This window comes from Phragmites australis, chromosome 13 (genome assembly GCF_958298935.1).
Source record: "Phragmites australis chromosome 13, lpPhrAust1.1, whole genome shotgun sequence".
In the NCBI taxonomy this organism is placed as follows: domain Eukaryota; kingdom Viridiplantae; phylum Streptophyta; class Magnoliopsida; order Poales; family Poaceae; genus Phragmites; species Phragmites australis.
This window is the reverse complement of record NC_084933.1, coordinates 17569530-17591423: the sequence shown is the minus strand read 5'-3', so window position 1 is coordinate 17591423 and position 21894 is coordinate 17569530. Positions and strand designations below refer to the sequence as shown.

The 21894-nt window shown below is 42.6% G+C and overlaps 2 protein-coding genes and 1 pseudogene across 2 annotated transcripts; 1 reads left to right on the top strand and 2 right to left on the bottom strand.

Moving 5' to 3' along the window:
• Positions 1-1142: 1142 nt before the first annotated feature.
• Positions 1143-5128, bottom strand: LOC133889475 (uncharacterized). Its single transcript, XM_062329983.1, has 3 exons — positions 5123-5128; positions 1907-5010; positions 1143-1783 (listed from the first exon to the last, which is right to left on the bottom strand). Exons 1-3 carry the CDS (start codon positions 5126-5128, stop codon positions 1780-1782), a joined length of 3114 nt encoding a protein of 1037 aa, XP_062185967.1. The 3' UTR covers positions 1143-1779.
• Positions 5129-16631: 11503 nt separating this feature from the next.
• Positions 16632-17553, top strand: LOC133887815 (acetyltransferase At1g77540-like). The gene is made up of 2 exons (XM_062327802.1): positions 16632-16960; positions 17273-17553. Exons 1-2 carry the CDS (start codon positions 16676-16678, stop codon positions 17363-17365), a joined length of 378 nt encoding a protein of 125 aa, XP_062183786.1. The 5' UTR covers positions 16632-16675; the 3' UTR covers positions 17366-17553.
• Positions 17554-18143: 590 nt separating this feature from the next.
• On the bottom strand, positions 18144-19421 carry LOC133889474 (F-box protein 7-like; annotated as a pseudogene).
• Between the last annotated feature and the right edge of the window lie 2473 nt (positions 19422-21894).

Sequence of the window (21894 nt, the reverse complement as noted above, 5' to 3'; positions counted from 1 at the left end):
CTTTTCCCGTGAAGTGTTTATGACCAACTACTTATTCTCTACTGTTTTGCCGCAGTCATCTTAGAAAGTTCCATTCTTCACTGTCAGATTCTAGTTAAGCAAAGTAAGTCGTTCGAGGATCGAAGTGTTTTTTATGACCACGATTGCAGCAAGGTCCAGCTTACATTTCTGAGGCTGTTTCCTGGCTTCCAGCAGTTCTGAATACGTACCTCTCTTGCAATTCGGCATGGACGAGCTCGTCTACAAGGACTATTCCAAATCTAGCGGCATACAGAAGAGGTGCCATTGCGTAGAATTGTGGTGAGGCGCCACACTGAAGTTCGGGAATAACATACGTAGCTATGACTAGCGGTTTATGTCTCAAGTCTAACTTATTTTTTTAGATAACGGATCAGTCTTTGTATCAATTAGGGATGCACACAGACGTTTTGTCTTTAAAATGTAGGCATCAGAATTTGAACTATTATGGTTGGAGTCATACAACCTAAACAACTCCACCACTGCACCAAAGGATATTGGATGGAATCATGGAACACCTAAACATGTCGCAAAAACCAACATTCAGAGTGAAATGTAGGGAGCAAGCGTATTTCGCTTATTATTACTCGCTGATTATTCAGCAATCAACTAGATACAAATGGTGTACTGAGTGCAAAGAAACTTGAAACTTATGTTCCAGCTCACAGTAGGTATATAGGTTCAGACGACGCAGACTTTTTCCGGCAAAGGATTCCACCAGGTTCAGACACATGAAAACAAAATTAAAACTGTATACGAATTCAAGCAAATGCAAAACTCAGAATTCCTCTGTGCGATGGCACTGGCAATCAGGAGCTTCAGGGTGAAAGCACAAGCTTAATTCTTAGGCTCGGTTTGTTTTAGCATTTGGTTGGTAGTCAAAAGCTAAAACAAATAGGATTATGAAAAACTAGTTTTTGAAAAACAGTTTTTTTTTTTTGATAAAATGAACTAAAAGCTAAGAAGCTAGCTGCGAGTAATTTTTCTCATTTTTGGTGTGTTAAGAACCTAAAAATTTCTCGTAAAAGCCCACATGCAAAAGTAAAAATCAGAAGCCAACTTTCAGAAAAATTCAACTTCCAGCAAAAACGTAAAAGCCACCACTCAAATAAACATACCCTTAATAGCACTTAGTAATCACTGTCGGCAATGCAATACCTCAACCACTTTTCCCAAGTGCAAGAATAAATCACACACCACAAACTTCATATATCGTAGCTTAATGGTTCACAAATCACAACAGCCGGCATCAGGCACACAACCAGCTGTCTCGTGGTTCATCAAACTTCAGCTGCCGCTTATCGGCTACTCCGTCTCCGACAGCATTGTAGACACTCGTCAAGCCACACAAATCAAACACACACACACACAAACACACATGCAGCAGGTGGGCAGGCAGGTCGCAGGCACACTCAGCTGCTGATTCCCTCCGCTTCAAATTCAACCGCAAGCCAGACACATCGGCCGGATCTGAGCGCGCGCAACACGCGTGCAGGCACAAACCAGGCCGAATTTTTATTCCAAAACACACAGCATGCGCAGGCCAACCCGGCCATCAACACAGGCCCGTGTAAGCACAACAAACTCACCAGAAGGCAGAAGCTGTGCCGGCAAGCAACCCAGAAGCTAGCTCCGGCTGGCAGCCACGCAGGCACACGACACAAAACGAACCGCAGCATCAATGAGTGGCAACGTCCGATCCATCTCAGATGTCGAACATGCCTCTCGATCCCTCGTCGCAGCAGATGCACAATTTAGGATTCACCTAGCCAGCAAATGGTGAGCAAATAAGTTAGCAGGCTTACAATTTACAAGAACACATGCGATCAGTAGCAGAACTACCAAAGATGGATGGGTGGATGGATTGTTTCATACGGAATGCACGTACCTGAGGACGGTGCCCCTGAGCAGGCGCCTCTTGTAGAAACGCGAGTGCACCGGCGGCTCGAAGAGGTCGGGGTGGTGGCCGGCGGCCGGCCCGTCCCACTCCAGCGCGTCCCACACGTCCTTCTCTAGCTCCACCGTCGGCCTCCTCGCGCCTGGCCCGCGGCCCTCCAAGGCCGGCAGCCGGCGCAGGCCGAAGCTGCCCCTGATCCTGATGGTCTCGAGCGCGGGCGCGAGCATCATCTTCCCCTCGCAGATCTGCTGCAGCTTCGGCAGGTTATGCAGGTGGATAGTGGTCAGCTTCGGGAACTGTACGCGGCGGATGGTTCTGGATGCAACGTAGTACTTGTCTAGTGCGAAGATGTGCATGAGGTCACCGCAGTGGATGATGTGGAGGGTCACCAAGTTGGGGAATGAGGCCTGGCACAGGGGCAGCACAAACTGGAGCCTTGGGCAGGAGCGCAGATGCAGGTGCTGCAGATTTTCGAAGGAAGAACTTTTATAACGCCACGGCTCTTTGCTCCAAATGCAGAGGGCCATTGTGAGGTCCGATGCCCATAAGGTCTCCAGCTTGGAGAGAGAGGAGTTGGCACAAGGGATGAAGACGGTTTCCATGTTGTGGCACCTCTCCACGCGGCACCACCTGAGGCTATACCAATCTTGTGCACGCATGCTAGCTCTGGTCAAGACATCGTGCACATGCAGCGATTGGACATGCCGTTCCATCACAGCACGTAAATTATCAGTACCATAATATGCGTCCAGCTCGTGCTCCCTGCCGAGGTTCCCATCACCAATCTCGACATGGCGATCAAACTGTTGAGTTGGGGGCAGCGGGAAGGCCTGCATCGGGATCAGGGCATCACCAACGACCTCCGTAAGGACATCGCCGTACTTGCCTGCTAGAGCAAGGTGGCGTTGATTAGTGGGTCCAACCATCTCCTCTTTGCTGGTTTCTTCGAGTTGAACAAATTCAGTATACACATTTGAAGATACTATGTGGATATTGAAACAGACATCATCTGGACGGCCTCCTTGAGTTTGTAACAGAGGACACAAGGACCTAACAAGCCTCGCGTCTCCAAGAATAGCATGCACCTGCAACTTGAAGGGTTTATGCTTGGCCAGGGGTGGCCGAGTACATCCAACTGTCTTCCAAGGTCGTGTGTCTATGCATATCAACTCTATCTCGTGCATTGAGTCCCATCTTATTGCACGAAGGTGTTGACAGCCCAATAGAAAGAGTCGCTTGAGCTTGGGGACATCCACCATCATAGTTACAAAATCAAGTATCTTTATTGGGGTTCCGGAGAGGTCCAGCTCCACGAGATTGGGCAGCCCACGCAAGAACAATTTCTCCAATTGCGAGCATCCTTGTAGGGATATCTCACTGGTTTTGACATTCTTCTTACTTGCATCGGAAGGAGGCTTCGGACGGGAACTTTCTAGAGGTAGCTCAATAGTAGATGTCCAATGGGACGCTGGTCCGTAGCCATCAAAGCTGAATGACCTTAAGGATGAAGGGAGCTTGTCAGGCATGGCAACTTTTTCTAGCCCATCGCAACCATCAAGAACAAGCACCTGAAGCTTGCTCGCCTTTGATAGGCTTGCTGGTAGACTCTCCATGTCGCTGTTGCCAGACAAATCAAGTATTTCTAGATTTGTCTTGTCCATGAATAAGTCGTTGATGGCTGTTGACGATGCTTCAGCATGATGCATAGGCTTGGTTATTCTGAGCCTCTGAAGGTAAGGTAGTCTTCTTTGCAATTGACTTGTGTGCTGCCAGCACCAAACTCCCTCCATATTTAGCTCCCTGAGGTTAGCCATGAGATCCATCTTTTCTTCATATAAGATCTCATCCCAATCTGTGTAGCGAATATCAAGCACCCGCACGCTATGCAGACATGTCCACCCCATACAATCCTCTCCTTCACTTGTGTTGTCGTCTCTGCAGTGGTCCAATGCAAGGAATCTTACTGTGTGGCAGTGGCGGAAAGGAGGTGATGTAAAACTAAAGGCACAACAAGATAGAATTAGCACGCTAAAGTTGCTGCAGTGCTTGAACAATCCATTTGGCAATCCTGGCTGGTTATTAGACATTTCAAATGCTATGAATAAAGATGACGCCCTTTCCAGTATAGTTTGCATGTCCTCCTGTAATATCATATTCTTCGAGGTAGTAATGGAAATCCAACGGTAAGGTCTCTTTTCAAAGATGCCATCATCTTTAACTACCAAAAACGGACTCTCTGGATCTTCCTTGAACTTTTCAAACACATCATCAAGCAGAGATGTATCGCAGTCCCAACTTATTTCTGGATGTAGTGCTTTACTAATCTCTCTCGCTCTTTCTCCCTGAACAAGATCATCACATATCCAGCACATAGAAGCATGAGCCACCCTATCAAATCCAGTGGTGTTGTGAAAACTATAATACACGAATAACTCGTGCAAACAACAATCTGTACAAGCATCCATGCTAGCAGCCTCTTCACGCAATAGTGCGTGAAACTCTGAATAGCTGATACCCGCCCTTGCTCCACTGCTAACATAAAAGTCAGTATGTCTTAGCATGTCGCGTAGCTCTGAATAGCGGGGATGAATGGTTAGGTACCCTTTTTTTTTTAATGTCCATAATATTTTGTGATCGCGATATTCAGTTGTAATACCAAATCTACTTACATCAACCTCATCATCACTTCCGTTAAGAAAAACCATAGAAAAGCTTCTGTACCCCAGGGTTTGTTCAATCACTATTGAGACACTTTGTATCAAATCCCTAGAGCGGGGGTCCTTTCCATTGAAGTCATCCTCCTCGTCCTGCTCGTCAAATATGGCCATGATTTTATGGCCAAGTTTTAGCTCCTTCGCAATTTTTCTCTGCATTTCCCTTTGGCTTTCCCACACTGAGCAGTCTATGAAAATCATTATGTCAAAGCTTTTTGGAGGATAGGCTTCCATAGATGTAAGTACTTGTGATACGGATCTAAGGACCGGTGCCGCCCCCAAACCATTCCAACCATCAAAATATATCACTTTGTCTTTCGTTGATTCCAGCACAGAAAGTATCCAGTCTCTGACTTGGTCAACGTCTGCTATAGGAAATACCTGAAGTGTGGGATAAGCGGTAAGCGAAGAGAGACAATGCTAATTTCTTGCGGCTTCAGTTAACTAGCTAGTTAGTTACTCAAAAAAAATTACTAATTAGTTAATCCAATACGAGCATGCTCTAATCAAACACATCTGTGGATGTATCAATGAATACCGGCAGGTATATATAAATAAATCATCTAGTATTGATGGGAGTTTCAAACCTTCTTTGGAATCAAAGCGCGAAGCTTAGGGTCACGTGAATTTACTACTCTAGCACGCTTACTGTAAGGACAAAATAGATGCAGTGTATCTCTCTAGCACGCTTACTGTACAACCGCATTTTTTTAATCATTTGTCCCTTTTTCAATTGACCAAACAAACTATAATAGACATGCATGCTAGTCACCATTGTAAAACCTGCTATGATCTATTCAAGAACATAGAGAAACAATAATTCAAGCATGGACATATATAAAACTTTTAGTCCGGAGACCTTTCTCTTTTTATCGATTTCAATGGTGCGAGAGCAAGTGGGTTTCCTTGTTTGAGGTGTGATGGGGAGGAACTTTCCCAAGTATTAGAAGTATGTGGATAAATCTGGGACCCACAGGTAATCTAAATTGCTTCTCTTTGCTCTCTCTCTCATTTATTTATTTTGTTCTAACACTATACCCCTGTAGATACTCTTTAATTTTTATCCAGTTGTGACAGACTTCGATTACATCTATCAATTTCTTTCTATGCCTTCCATCCCTATTCATAGTTTTTATCTCTTTTGTGTTGCACCTTAGCTTGGGCTATGTTAGCCCTTGCTGCAACCAATCTCACATGACTCAATGAATCCAGATTTTGGCTTGCTGATGCTCCGTTTGGCACAGCTCCAGATCCGAGATCCATTATGAATCTAAAATTTATATAATAAAATAAAGTGGTTTAAACATTTATTTTTTTGTCTAAAATAAAAACTAGATGACTCAACTAAATACCATTAATCCATCCACAATTTCAGATCCTGGATTTTTTAGCAAGGTATGACCAGCTTAAAAAATTCAGAATCTGAATTTCTGCCAAACGAAGCCTAAGTAGAAACCCTAGCTCTGGTTGTACCTCTGGTTTAAGCCCCTCTCTTTGGATTTTTTTGAAGAAGTTGGATTCCAGCTCTTAGACTGCATTCTTATTTGCTGCAATAGCATAAACAGGTGCTTTGGCCTACGTCGCAGTGCCCCAGATGTCGGATTTCGTCTATAAAGAACTATGAGTGTAGTCATATACATTTTTAAATTTGTAGTGGTTATAATAAATTATCAAAATATATATATTATAATGTTTTGTCAAAGTATAATTAATTTATTTAAATTAGAAATTTCCATAACTCTTGTCATGGAGTATTAATATATGATACAATGGACTATTATTGTAGTAGGTATGTGATTCATTAAGGAAACCTCTTTAATGATTGCTAAACCTTCATGCTAATCTCGTTGGTAACCTAGTTCAACCACGGTGGCATGTATGTATGTGTGGTCTGCATGGTTTAGAGATGGCAATTAGACCCGTAGATTCGGGTATCCGTGAGTTTTACAATTAATGGATCTACGTTCGAGTTCCATTTTCCAATAATGGGTCTGTCAGATCCAGTATCAAACGGGATCGGGTTAGATTCGGATTTCAATTTTCAGACAAGGATACTCACGGGTCGCCCAAAATAGTTGATTACAGCCCATTTCAAGACAGCCCAATAGGCCCAGTCGCCCATAAAAAAAAGCTCGGTGCCTCACGCCTCCAATCCAATCCCCATCCGCCGCCGAGCCTGCTCCCGAAGTCCCCTCCACCACGCCTCCTCCCCCAACCCCGTTGGCCCGCTCCTCCGTCTCTTGCGGTGCGCGCCATGAGCGCCACCATCCGCGCCTCGCCCAACGCCCTCCCGTGCCCCTGTGAGTGGGACGGTGGGTTGGAGAAGACGGCCTCCCACACGTCGCCAAACACCGCGGGAGGGAGACGAGACTGCCGACTGCGCGAGATCGCGGGAGATGGAGCCGAGAGGAGCAGTCTGCAGATCCAGCACCCTCCTACTCCTCGCTACCATCCTTGCAGCAGCCGGCTCCTCCGCATCCACCATCGGAAACAAGTATACCGCCTGCAAGGCCATTGCTGTAAGTTCCTTCTTCTAGTCTTCTTCTATCCTTTTCTCCTCTCCTCCTCTCCTCCTCTCTTGAATTCGTAGGGGTATGCATGTATAATCATTCTTGGAGCAATCTGCTGTGTGCTGAAGTTGTTTCGCATCGGCAAGCGGAAGAAATTACCTACCAAGGTTCGATCTTTACTGCTCCTTGTGAAGCTATATTGGGATGTGCTTTGATCTGTTGTAACACCTGACGGGTCCCCGCCGGGTTCGGTTGTGGGGCACATTTTAACCCGATTAGTAATTCAGGTACGGATCGGGTTTTGAATTTTGGGTTGGACGGGTTTTGGCTGAACCCGTACCCGACCTGACCCATTTCCATCCCTAGCATGGTTGCATGCGTGATGTATGTATACTTTAGAAGCAGATAGAGGGGTACTTTGGGTTCTTTTTTTATAATGACAGAGTTGGGTAATTTAGAAAAAAAATATTTAGGGGTACTTTGGGTTAATTTTTTCATAATAGCAGAGGTGGGTAATTTAGAAGTAGATATATGGGTACTCTGGGTTAATTTTTTCATAATGGTAGATGTGGGTAATTTAGAAGCAGATTTAGAGGGTGCTTTGGGTTATTAATTGCATAGGTGAGTAATTTAGAAGCATATTAGATTCAATGGTTGTTGTTGTCATTGATGATCGAGTCTACCAAATCGATGGTTATATTTTGCTTTTGTTGCGTTCCTAGATTTCGCTCTTTTTCTATCACATATCATCTGAGGATTAACATGGTGTATGCGAAAGGAACCTCCAATTCTTCGAGGACTCTTCTCTTTTCTTGATTCCTACTCAATTACATTGTCCACACCTACGACATCGGTCGATTTCACAACACTCCCCCTTGGACACTTAACAACATCATACCTATGTCTCGTTAAAAACTGCTTTCGTAAAATAGTGGAAAAACGATAAGAAGAAAAGAGTGCATTTCTCATGTATCTTTCCATTGCACATGTTGTCTAATTAAAAATCTCGTGTTAAGAAAACCAATGGGATAAAACTCAACCAAGAGAAAAAGAGTACATCATATAATCCCTTCTAATTGAATTGTGACTGTCACAATTGGTTAACCTTGATCATGCGAATCATAGTGGTCAAATGGACTATTTCGTGTAAAACTTTCGTTGAAGTTCCAAACGACTTTGTCGCTCCCTTGAACCTTGGAGCAATAGGAATTTGAGTTTGAACGTGTCAGATCTCCCTTATGCTAAGACTTAAAGTCTCTAGCATGAGAATCGAAGTATGATATCGCTCTCCCGAAGACAACAATCATTGAAGTCTTAGTTTCGTTCCATTGCATCATATGTATCCTCTGAATAGATGCTAGCAAGGATTGCAAATATCACAAGTCCTATTATGCTCACAGCTCAGTGTCCGTACTGAAAATGTGAGTATGCATAATCTTATGAGCTATATCCATTTTCATCTTTAACCCTTTTAACATTACCGCTTATTGATATTGTGCAATACAAGCTCACACTATCCTCCTATATGACTTATGTAAGTTTGATGAAATCAAAATCAAAATACCATTCTTTCTCTTAAAGGTGAAAGATCATTTCCTATAGGTTATCATTGCATGAATATTGCTCACTCCCGTACCTACTCCGTCTCCAAGACACCGCCTGCATCTAGATCCACCGTGATCTGAGCCAGCCGGATCCGATGGAATCTGGCCGGTACTTCCTCGACGTTGCCTCAGCCATACGCTTCTTTCTTGATTCTGTATTTCTGTCGATTGACGTCCTTCCTCCTCCTTGATGCCGCATCTCACCCATGCATGGCCGCTCGACGCCTGCTTGTTGCATTTAGACATGATGTTTCCTCCTGATTCGTGGTCACCCTCTCTCGCATCGGTGCCGCTTATTCTAGCGTCTCCTCCTCCGCCTCCGCCTGCGTCCTCCAGAGGGATGCAAGCCACCGTTAGCCAAATCCAGTGGAATTGAGCCGTGGTCCTTCTCCGACGCAACCTCTTCTCCTTGCCCCTATCTACTTCTCCTTGCCCCTATCGTTGGTTCTTCCTCCTCCTTGACATGGCGTTTTTTCCATAGCCGTCGGGCTCACAGCCTTCTTTCGGTCTCACGGCCATCTAGACCATATTTGCGTTGGTGAGTCCGCGCATTGCCTCGAGGTTGTGTTAGTATAGATTCCAATGTTGCCTAGGCATATATGTATGTATATGAGATAGATTCCATCTTTAAAATGCTAATGTTGTCGTGTTGGCGCAGGAGAGATTCTACGTTTAGGACACGTCTAGATAGTAATGCTATAGTTAAGATCTAACCGTTATAACTTGGGTCTATGAAAATCAACAGTGCCGTTCTTTTCTTTTTCTCATTTAGGCCTTTGAGAGCGTAGAAGATGGCTCCTTTTAACTTCGTTATACTAGCATAATAGATGTACTTTGTTTGTGGTAAGAGTGGCTTGTCGGAAGGGTTATTGCTTGTGAGGATTTGCATGCATACAACCTTTTTGATTGAATGTTTCTGAGGCTTATTTGTTTTCCCCTTTCCATGAAACAAATTTGTGTCAGAAGGCAATCTTGAATTGGGTTCCATGGTGTCTCGGCTTAAGGGAACGTGTCTGCTTGGAGGCCTCTGGACTGCAGGAGCATGGGTGCCTATGCTTAGATGCTTACCAGGTATGCATTTCTCACAGGTAGTTTCCTTTTCTATTTTACCTCCTTTTAGATCTACTAATGCAAGTCAAATGACTGTCATTTGTACAAAAGAACTCCACAAGTGAAGTAAAATATCTTTCCCATTTCAACTTTGTATTGGCTTGTCACAAACTCGGATGATGTTATGTGGATTAGAGTAATCACCTGTAACGTGGAACCATGCCGAACGTTGTCCCTGTTCCGGGAACGTGGGAATAATCTGGTTCCCCGCCTTGTCAAAATATTTCGCAAGTAGTGTACCATGTTCCTCGATCCCGTTCCTTGACTCCATCGACCCGGGAATTATGTGACATAAAGCATGACCGTATAGTAATGTACATGGGCTTTCAATTTAGAGTTCTTATTAAGTTATCTAAGAGATTGTGATGAATAATTCACATACCTATCCTATGTCTCTGGAGTTCTTTTGGAACAATGTTTTGTTTTTTAATTCCTATAACCATGCTGACTGTGTTAAAGGAAGTGATCGCTAGAATAGTTTTTTTATAGTTGGAAACTGAACAAATCTCATTTGCTGCTGTCGTGTCACTTTTCACAGTAACGATTGAGAGTCTGATATTGAAAAATTTAACTACGTTTCAGACTTAAAAAGTTTATAATTGTTGCACGATCTTCGTAATGTCTTCCTCCATGTCACAAAGTACAACATGTTTGATACAACTTGCACAGATGATGCATTAGTCTGCTCCAAAAGATTGTCTGAGATCCACCTTCGTTACAAGCAAGATTAAAAGATAATGTCGATGAAGATTTGGTGGTCATTTTAGAGTCAAGGTAAGAGACCTAGATGATGACAATATTGTTCGACTTAAATGACCTTTTGAGACAACTGTTTAATTTTAGCTTGCAATTTAGATTCCCTGCCTCTTGAACTAATATGACTTTTAAATTATTGTCCCTTAAGTCTGGTATAAATTGATTGGTCTTTTTGTTTTATAGTATCTTCACACTGTATTGCTTAGAGTACCACAAGAACCATTGTTATTGATCACACTTGTTTTTGCATAGCAGTGGCTGTTTTCTTATTTTGTAATGTTCCCCAATTCTCGATGGGGATTTGCAGGTCATTTTTTAGTTAACAGACCTAGATGATGGCAAGACTGTTGAGCTGAAATGGCCTTTTCAGACAACTGAATACTTTCAGTTTGCCTCTTGAACTAGCATCCCTCTCAAATTATAGTTTCATTATTTAGGTGTATACTATTTCTTGGCCAGTCAGGGTTCGGTGATCCCCTTCTTTAAGACACAGCCAAGGGGGTGTCATCTCCCTGTAGTCAGTTTTTTTTCTCTACAGAATATTTCACGTGTTTCTTTGAAATTTGGTCTGCTCTTTGTTCAGTGAACTCGCACTGCTGAGTTGTTGGTACCAACTTCGAAGTGAAGAAAGAAAACTATTGTTTAATGTTTAAAATATCCTAAAGAAAGAAAACTATTGCTTAATGTTTATAATATCCTAAGTTAAATGTAAGCTGTAAATCGATAGTTTACAGCATGGGTCAATGCAGTCCAAAAGGAACAGGGAAGACATGCTGCAGGGATCCTTGTATATTTGTGGTCCAACATATGGACGGAGAGAAACAGGAGAATTTTGAAAGGGAAGGAGCTCGATGTGCTACAGGTGGCGTTCAAGGTCAAGGAGGACATCGCGCAGAGGTGCAGGGCGTTCATGGAAGCTTTGGAAGAAGACCAGGAAGAAGCGTCTTCAAGACATGCTGTGTTTCAGGCGTTTGGCGCAAGAAGGATGCAAGGAGCACACCTGTGCCCCAGTTGACGTGATCAGTGCCGTCTAATCTTTGGGCTTTTTAACACCCCCGTTTTTTAGCCCCTGGTGTTTAGGCAGAACCCAGATGCTCTTGTTTATCTGGTATATGACTCTGTTTTTCTATCTTCTAATTAAAGCACAGGCAGCGCTCCTGTCACTTTTCCGTCAAAAAAAAAAAAAAGCTCACGCACTCATATAAGCTCCGTTTCCGTACATCACTAGAAAATTGCAAATTTCATATTTTATGATCATAGGCTCACAGCTAATTATTTGCTACCTTTGATTTTCATCATTTTTCATAGTATTTCTCAGAATTTAGAAGCATGACAGTTTACACTTCAGAAATCTGTTCTCAAAAGTTGTAGTGAAGAGAAGAAGAAATTGCTTAGCAGTAACTTATGAATTATTTGCCGATCTCATGCAACAGAAGATGGTTGCCCTAATTGTCATTTTTTCATACAGAAAAGGCGTTTTTACTGTCATCTTTCAAACAGAGAGTGCGAATAGTACTACGTTATCAAAACTTATTAAACAGGTAGCAATTGCGGAACAATCTATGAGAAGACTTAATCAGGTGCATTAAACAGATATATTTCTTCGCACGACTAAACGGGCTAGCAGGGGCGACAAAGCCGCGCCCTACTTCTAGTGTATTTCCTATAATACATGCGTACGGTGGAAAACTAGCCCGGAACTTAGTGAAGATTGATGCTATGTGATTATGAATTTCATAAGGCGAAAAGCGCGCGTTGCACGTACGCGTTAACTTAGTGTATCTGTGGTTTAGGCAATTGTTTTATAAGAAATCGTGGTTCCATAGCAGACATGCAACGTTCTGTGAAAAGTTTCGGTTCGTGTTGCAACATTACCAAATTTGTTTTACTAGACCACGCGCGCAGGCTTACTAGTAGTGGGAGGCAGTGCAGGAGCATCGTACGTACCAAAGTGCGCGTCACCATGGCGACTGATGAGATTCCTCTGTTGTAGAAGACCAACAAACAGAAGGCGCAGCAGCTGATTATCTATCTGACTCATTAATCAATCCAGCCGGCTCCTGCATCTGCATGCACACGGCATTAATCTGTCAGTACTTGGCTTGTGCTTCAACATTTTTAGCGAGTAGCACGCAGTACGCTAGTATTTTCACAGCAGAGGAGCACCAGCTATTCGAAGAAGGGCACAGCAAAGCGGTCTATATACTCCTAACCCATCATTCCACACTAGCACGCTCGCCCTCGAATCAATTGGAAACAGGAAATAAAATGCGATCGAGATGTAGGAGAGCAGTGTGGTAAGTGGTGTCACGGCTCCTTCCTTGCTTGTTTTCTGCATGTAGATCGGCTCGCCGGGTGCTTTGCTTCTCGCCGCCCTTGTCTCTTTCCTTTTCCAAAGCAAGAAATCCGCGAGCTCCCTTTGCTTTTCCGCAAAGATGGTTCCCAGGAAAGAGTTGTTCTTGAGGATCGAGACGCCCAATGGCGAGGCCTTCCTCCAGTACCGCCTCCCGTCGCCGGCGGCGATGACGTGGTGCATGTATATATGCACACGTACGTGCAGCGGAGCAAGCGCGGGCGGGGCCTCGCTGCGCGCCTCCACGCCGCCGCCGCCGCCCACGCGCGGGGCCGCGGGATGCACGTCGTCCTCACGGTTCATAACTCAACCCAGCGTTTCTAAACATGTCACCGGAGCCAGCACTTCATGTACAGAATAAGCATAGTTCATGTATGGCTAGTTGTTACTCGGTGATTATTCAGCAATCAAGTAACTATATGTAAAGGCTGTACTGAACAATGTGAAATAAGTCACTTCTTTCCTCCCTTTGCAACAGAAGAGTAAATAGATCCAACAAATGTTTCAGCTCACAAGTACATGGATTCAGATGAAACATCGCTTTCGGGCAAAGGATTCCACAAGGTTCACATAATCACAGACATGGAAAAGAAAACCATATCTCAAATACTAGGAAGTCTGAAATTGCTACGTGCACATATCATCACGTACTAGAAAGTCTGTTGTGAGTTTGCTACGTGCAACCGAAGATTTACACCAAGGATAATATTGAGCAACCGAGCAACGCAAATTTACATGTTCCTTCATGCCGATTTGTTTTATCCCATATTCGCATGGTGATTTCTATTGATTTTGAAGAAGAGTTACATATTTGGTAGTGTGTCAAATACTCTATTATGCAGTTGATTGCTGATCATGCATTCTTATTCCATCGATGGTATGTTTCATTGCTTCTTGGTGGTATTATTGGTGCTATTATATTTAGGTCGTTCAACACGTTGCTGGGATATACTAGTTTGAAGAGACATTATGATAATATTTTATTAGATCGTTTTGAGTAAATTATTATGGATGTTTCACCAATATCGTTCATAGCTTGATAGTTTCTAAATAGTCTTTAGAATTTGTTATTTGCAAGTGAATGTTTTGCTATGAATTGAGTTCAAGGTGGAGGATCTTGAGTGAAAAAAGAGTTTTTTTTTCTAGTAGATACTATAGCATTTGGTATTGCAGATGCAATATGTGTTTGTTATCTTTGCTTATTCAAAGAGGTCTTGTACAAAGTATGTTGTATAGATACTACAACATTTGGTACTATATTAAGTATGTTCTTGTTGTTTTAGAGACAGAGATGTTCACTAGTGATTGCATAGAGATGGATACGCCCACTCGTGACTACAGAGGTATATTGCAGATGTTTTATATTTTGTTAATTACATATTATACCTTCATCTGGACTATTGTTTGAAAGGAGCAGTTAACAACCATGTCATGAGATTCAGATTCTTTATGACCATCAGTTTGGTCTATATGATGGCCACACATGCAATTTGCTCTTGCAAGAGTGTTGTTTGCTGAGTTTTGTATTCTAGGTAGAGCATATATGATTTTTTTTAGCACCACATGTGATATTTTGGCTTATGCCTTTTGATGATTGAGTGTTGTTCCGGTTTAGATAACAAGATTAGCTGGAGAGACTCAGACTTTTACTGGGGTTATGAATTAGCGAAGACCTGGATTGTTCATCTGTTTTGTTGATAGCTGTGCGTTGAGATCTACTGGTTATTTGCTCAATTTAGTTTCATATGAAGTGTTTTTTTACCGAACAGGAGGGGCACGTCCCTACTGAATTTTTTTATTCATATAAAGTGTTTGAAGACTCAAGTGATCATAATCATTGTTTAGGTCTCTGGGGTTTTAGGGACAATTTCTTTACAAACATATTTATAGAGATTTTGAGTCAAGAGGAGATTTATGAGATATTATGCTTAAAATTACCGATAGAGTCCTAGTCAGATACGTCCAACTAACGCCTATGAATACGAGACATTTTTGTAACTTATACATTAGCTATTATAATACAGATTTGTCTCTCGTAATTTTTTACTTCCGTATTGAAGGGTTTTCCACGTTAAATCTGGTGTGCACAGATCCAAATTGCCAACACCAGCTAATCCAATAATGCGAATGCATGCTCTGATAGGGTGTATGAACGAACAAATACCGGCACATATATACACCAGCTAGTAGTGCACCGGTTTTTGAAAACTTCTTTCAATGAAAAGTACCAATACTTACCCATTTTCCCATGACGAAATCCTCTGTTGTAGAAGCCCAATAAACAGAAAAGACGCGCACGAATGCCGGGATCTAACCCATCAATCCGATGATTCAATACCTCTCGCCAGCTCCTGCGGCCGCAGAAACCATTTAACTGTCAGTACCAAGCTTGCGCTTCAGCATTGTTAACGAGTAGCAGGAAGGGAGGAAACACAGGAGAGGATCGAACCCGAGCACCCACCTGTTCTTCTGCCTGAGGACAGGGGAGAACGGAAGGAACAGCAAACCAATTCTTCTGGTACGCAGCGCGAGCCCCCAAAATCAATTGGAAGCCAGAAATGCGGTCGAGACGTTGGAGAGTAGCGTAAAAACTGTGGTCTGGCACCACAGCAGCTATCCTCCTCTCTCTTTCACACACACACACAAATACGCAGGGTTCCTTGCTTGTTGCCTTCCTCCATGTGTATCGGCTGGGTGCTTTGCTTCTCACCGGCCTTCAATCTTTTTCCAAAGCAAGAGATTCCCCAGCGCGCTTTGCTTTTCTCAAAGATGGGTTAGCACTTAGCAGTAGGTGTAATTGCGTTAAAGACAATCATGCATGGCCCGGTAAAGAGTAGCAAGCAGCACTTTTGACTTTTCTTTTCCTGAGATGAGCTCTCTCGACTTCGTTTAAGGAGATTGACCATCTTTTCTTTCTTTTCGAGTGAAAGAGACTGGTAATCTTTGGGCAGTGAAGTAGCAGTACAGTACAGGACCTATAGAATTGGGACCTATCTAAAAATTACACAGGCATACTTTAGAATTATGACATCACACATACTTTTAGTAAAAAAATGACTAAACATGAGAATTTTATTCTATTTTTGTACTTTTTTACCTCTAAACTTACAACACTTATATATGACCCACTTCAATATGTGGCAAAAATCAAGGGAAACAATTGATAAAAATCCACATGTTCGTTTGTTCTTAAATGCAGTTATGTAAGCAGCTTTGTGAAATATTATAAGAAAATTAGAATGAATTCACGACCAATTTAGGAAACAGGTTAAGACAATTCAGATCGGATGTTTAACAAAAATTGTGAATAAATTAGAACAATTCAAAGACAGTATCAGATCTAGCTGCTACATATTTTCAATAGAAAAATAAGAACAATTTTGCTGCAAACAAATTTCAAAAAAGCAATTTGGTTCAAATTTGTAAGTAATGTTGTATACTTTCAGGAGAAAAATATATATACATACTATAAGACTAAAGCATACACGTACAGTTTTTATATTTTACCAAAAATTGAGTTCATCTCCTTCCTTGCGTGTAAATCAGCCCATTCCAATCTCCAGTGCATACAGGCCTAGCCCAGTTTGTCCTTCACGATTTCTGGGCCATTGAGGTTTGGTTGGGCCAAGCCCGTCAGCCGCCTTCTCTCATCTTGGCCACTGAGTCCGAGAGCAGCAGAATCGCCGCGCACACTGCACAGCACAGGCTGAGCGATGGCGAAGCGGGGCGGCGGCGGCGGCGGCACGGACGACCGGGAGGAGGCCCCGCCCGAGACGGAGATCATCGTGTGGAGGGAGGAGGCGCAGAGGTTCGAGACGCCCGACGGCGAGGCCTTCCTCCAGTACCGCCTCCCGTCGCCGGCGGTGATGGACGTGGTGCACACGTACGTGCCGCGGAGCAAGCGCGGGCGGGGCCTCGCCGCGCGCCTCTGCGACGCCGCCTTCGCCCACGCGCGGGGCCGCGGCATGCGCGTCGTCCCCACCTGCTCCTACGTCTCCGTACGCTGCCCGTCCCCCTGTTCAGTTCAGCTCTTCCCTTCTCTGCTCTCCCGTCCCCTCTGCCTGTTCCTCGCTCCATTGATGCCTTCCTTCTTTGGGGGAGAGGTCGCGGCGATCGATCAGTGGAACTAGCCTCTTGACTCAACAACAGCGAAAGGGAAGATCGATTGATGATTGATGTCCTAATGGATTAGTTCATCTGGCAAAATGAGATCTCAGTTGGCAAATGCTCATTCTAATCAAGCAAATCCAATCATTCTAGGTTGAATTGCAGCTTATCTAGCTCCTCTGACACTGTCCACTGCGCTGCAGGACACGTACCTCCCTCGATATCCGGCGTGGAACGAGCTCGTGTACAACAAGGACCAGGACCCCAATCCCAATCCCAATCCCAGCAGCATGTAGAAGCACCTGCTCAAGTCAGTCGATGGTGCCAGCTACGACCACTCCAAATGCAAATGTATTTGGCATTCCACCTCACATGACGCTAGTGAATAAATTATTTCTCCAATGGAAAGTTTCTGCCACATCTTAAAATATGTGCACACATTCATATTTTAATTGGTCTATATTTATTTGCTTGCTTCATTCAACACATCAACATGGACATTGAGCACCCCCAATGTATTTCTTAGCTTGTTTTTTATTAGATATTGTGTCTAGCTTATCTCTACTATATTTTAAAAACACGTAGTGCTTACTTCACACGGTCTTCCTCTTCACGTCCTGCCTCTTCACATCTTAGCCACATCATAAAAAATATTATATGATATGATCATTTAATGCCTAAGAAATAAGCTAAGGTAAAATATTGGGATTGACCTACTCCACTAAATAACCAGACATCCAGCTGATCGAAGTGCGTCTGAACTGTGATTCCATGGTGTGCCTCTTAGAAGCCCTTGATGGCAAATGATACACTTGGCGCCCCTTGTATATTTCAGAAATGTATATGTATCACATTCTGCAAATGACTGCATCAATCGACCACATCATAGCTATGACTGGCGGTTCATGTATCAACTCTGCACTTCCAGTGCTCACAATTTATGAATTTAAAGCTGTGTTGGTTGGAACACCTAAATGCATCGCCCAAGCCAGCGATTGGAGGGAAATGCACGGAGAAAGCATATTTTATTATTACTCGTTGATTATTCAACAATCAAGTAACCAGATGCAAAGGTTTTACTGACCAATCCGAAAATACATATTTCATTATTAGCCGAGACCACATAACGTTATCCAGATTATGGAGTTTACAACAATAGACTATGTTTACTTATATAGTACAGACTCTACAATACTGCAGGTGGGTGGTTCCGCTCGTTTCGGCCTGCCCCGTTTTCAAGTATCAACAAACATAGCGTATTATTATATTTCATACAACAACAGTAAAGCATCCATAATAAGAAATGAAACAAGTCTTTGTATTTACATATTGCTCCAACATAAGTTTAGCCTGGGAATGAAATCACAGATAATCTCAATCATCACAATCTTAGCCTGCAATAGGATCATCAATCATCTCCATTCTCCATCGTGTTCATCATCATGAGGAGCTCACCCAGGGACAAAGTAGTCCATCTTCTCCACCGGGAGGTTTAGCACCGAAGTATCAGCCTGAACAAATTACGCAGAGTGCTCGGTCAATCATACTATGTATAATATGATTGCGATTATAAATTAGAGTGCAAGGTACAGCAGGCCCCTTCTTATCACAATGAAATAGCACAACTTGTACTTAGCCGTCGATCAAATGCCATACCTCCTCAAATGGAACAAAAACAAAGGGAGACAAACCCCGGCTGTGGGAAACAGCAGGCACGTCTGGATCATGCGTCTCATCCTCCTCCCAGCCCTCAACAAGTTCAAGTATGTTGCCTTTCCAGTTTTTCAGTTCAGTTGCATTCACTCCGGTAGTTAGAATCTTCAATACATCCAACCTATTATTTGGACCAATTGTAGTGCCTCTAAGCCTGCAGAACGTTGGTGTAAGTTTCAAAGACTAGGAACTGACAATAATCATCAAAACCTACGCAAAATTTTAATATGAAATACCTAAGGTGCATCCTAACAAGTGTGTACCGATGACAATTTCTATCTGCATGCCAGAAAGATTAGACCATATTAGGAAGAATGCGATGGATACAGCAGAAGAAAACATAAACAAAGTCTGAATTTTTCATCTGGCCATCCTCTGAAAGTATATAGTCGCCTTTAAATACACAATCACCTTTCGATGCTCGAAAATGCATGCACTTGACAACATCTTTAATTTTTTCTGGGGAAATCTGCTCTTCACAGGAAAGCAGTACATCAATGTTACAAGTGAGAAACGTGCTGCTAAGTGTAGACAAATGGCAATGGAAGGAGTTCTAATAGGAACCTTATAGAGGAACTTCCCGCTTGGGAAAAATCTCAAATAACGGTAGTAGCGAACCTGAAGATGAAAGGGATGCATTATCATTAATATCAACAACTTAGGACCATTAAAAACATGACATAAACCGAATCATAATATAACCATAATGAGGGTGAGTATCTTGAAATAAACAAAGAGTTCTAAAAGATAAACAAATAGTGCTACTGAAAGAGTATGAGGATTGGTGTAATGTTGTGTGTGTATTGTATTGAGCCTCGAGGGATAAATATATAGAGTATAGATGTCTTAAATATCAAGCAACCCGAGAGATAAAAGACCTATAGCGAGCATCGCATCGCATCGCATCACATCCGCAACAATAGCATGCAACTACAAACAAAAAGAGTTATGCTGGGCAAAGGGACGGCCAAGTAAATCCAGTGCCCTCTCAGGTCGTGTGTCTATACTACATAGTAACTCGAGCTTCAGCTATCTCGTTGAATAATCGGATCTCCATTTTATTGCACGAAGGTGCTCACAACCTAGCAGAAAGAGCCACTTGAGTCCCGGGACATTTACTACCATAGTTTTGAGTAGCACTTTCTAAGAGGTCGAACTCCACAAGATTGGGCAGCCCGTGCACAAACAAATTTTCCAATTGCATGCAACCTTGTAGGGATATCTTGGAGGTTTTGATATCCCTATTATCTTCATCAGACTGAGGTTTTGGCCGAGAACTTTCTAGAGGTAGCTTAAAAGATGATGTCCAATGGGGTGCTGGTTTTTATCCATCAAAGCTAAATGATCTTAGCGAGGAGGGAAGCCTGCCAGGCACAACAACATTCTCTAACCCATCACAGCTATTAAGAATAAGCACCTGAAGGCACCTCGCCATTGATAAGCTTGTTGGTATATTTTCATGTCCTTGTTACCAGACAGATCAAGTATTTCCAGCTTTGTATTATCTATAAATGAGTTGCTACTATCAGTTGATGTTTCTGCCGGATGTGAAGATTTGATTATTCGGAGCCTTTGAAGGTAAGGCAATCTTCCATGTAGTCTACTTGTGTACTGCCAAGAACTGCTGGCTCCCTCTATATTTAGCTCCTTGAGGTCGGCCATGAGATCCATCTTTTCTTCTGATAAGATCTCATCCCAATCTGTGTAGCGTATGCCAACCATAAACAGGCTACGTAAACATGTCCAATTTGTGTTGTTCTCTCCTTCACATGTGTTGTCACGTGTGCAGTGATCCAATCCGAGAAATCTCAATCCATGGCACTAGAGGAAAGGAGGTGATCCAAAACTGAGGGTACACCAAGAGAGAATTAACACGCCAAGGTTGCTGCAATGTTTACAAAATCTATTTGGTAATCCTTGTGGATCATTAGGCCCTGTTTGTTTCAGCTTGCAGATTGTAGATTGTGATCAAAATCTGTAAGATGAAACAAACAAACTGGATTGTACAATTCAGCTTTTTACAATCCATAATCTACAATAATTTGCAAATTGAAACAAACAGGCTGGATTGCAAAAGCTAGATTGTACAATTCAGTTTTTTATAATCCACAATTCACAAACTATTTTTTATAATCCACAGCTGAAACAAATAGACCCTTAGATTTTTCAAGTGCTACTAACAAAGATGTTGCCCTTTCCAGTACAGTTTGCATATCCTCTTGTACTGTCAGATTCCTTGAGGTGATAGAAACGCAACGGTAAGGCCTCTCTTCATGGACAACGTCATCTTTGGGTCTGTTTCAACTGTAGATTGTGAAAAGCAGCTTGTAGATCGTGGATTGTAAAAAATTGGATTGTGAAAGATGGATTGTACAACCTGTAGAAGTTGGTGAAATACGGATTGCTAGATTGTTATAATCTAAGAGATGAATTGTACAATTCAGCTTTTACAATCTAGCATGTTTGTTTCAGCTTGCAGATTGTGATCATAATCTGCAATCTAAAATAAACATTTAACTACGAAAACCGGAGCCTCCGGATCTTCCATCAACTCTTCAAACACTCTACCAAGTAGAGAAGCTTCGCACTCCCAACGTCCTAATGATCCCAGCATACATCCAGTAGTTGGAAGCAGGGGTGAAAACGGGATGGATATTTTCCGACCGTCTGACTACTCGAAGGCTTGTGGAGCAAATATGATATGCAACAGTGGCTATCCGATATTATCCGTGTTTGATTCCGACTCTGAGAAAAAAAGTGAGATATGGTGCAGAATGAGTGGTATCCGTCCGAAGTATCGAATATCAGGTGTTACAAGGAAGTCTATTGTGATTTCACTTAAAACATGATAATAGATGTGTATATTGTCATATTTGAGTAGACAAAAAAAATACTGAGTGTACTTATTTTCACATCTGATCGATCACTTTCTCTATGTTCACTGATTGCACCTCTCTATTTTTTAATATACTATATGGGGATGTAACTGAAGTAAATAATTTCCATCCATTCGACCAACCGAAAGCTCGCTGCAATATCCGCTTCGACTCCAAGAAAAATTATAGGATGAAGAAATAATTATCCTGTGCCCGACTCCGACTCCGAGAAGAAA

Bases quoted from the DNA above. Each gene is read 5' to 3' on its own strand.
- LOC133887815 (XM_062327802.1), top strand. From the start codon at position 16,676: ATGGCGAAGCGGGGCGGCGGCGGCGGCGGCACGGACGACCGGGAGGAG. The intron at 16,961-17,272 runs GTACGCTGCCCG...ACTGCGCTGCAG, and splicing joins CCACCTGCTCCTACGTCTCC to GACACGTACCTCCCTCGATA.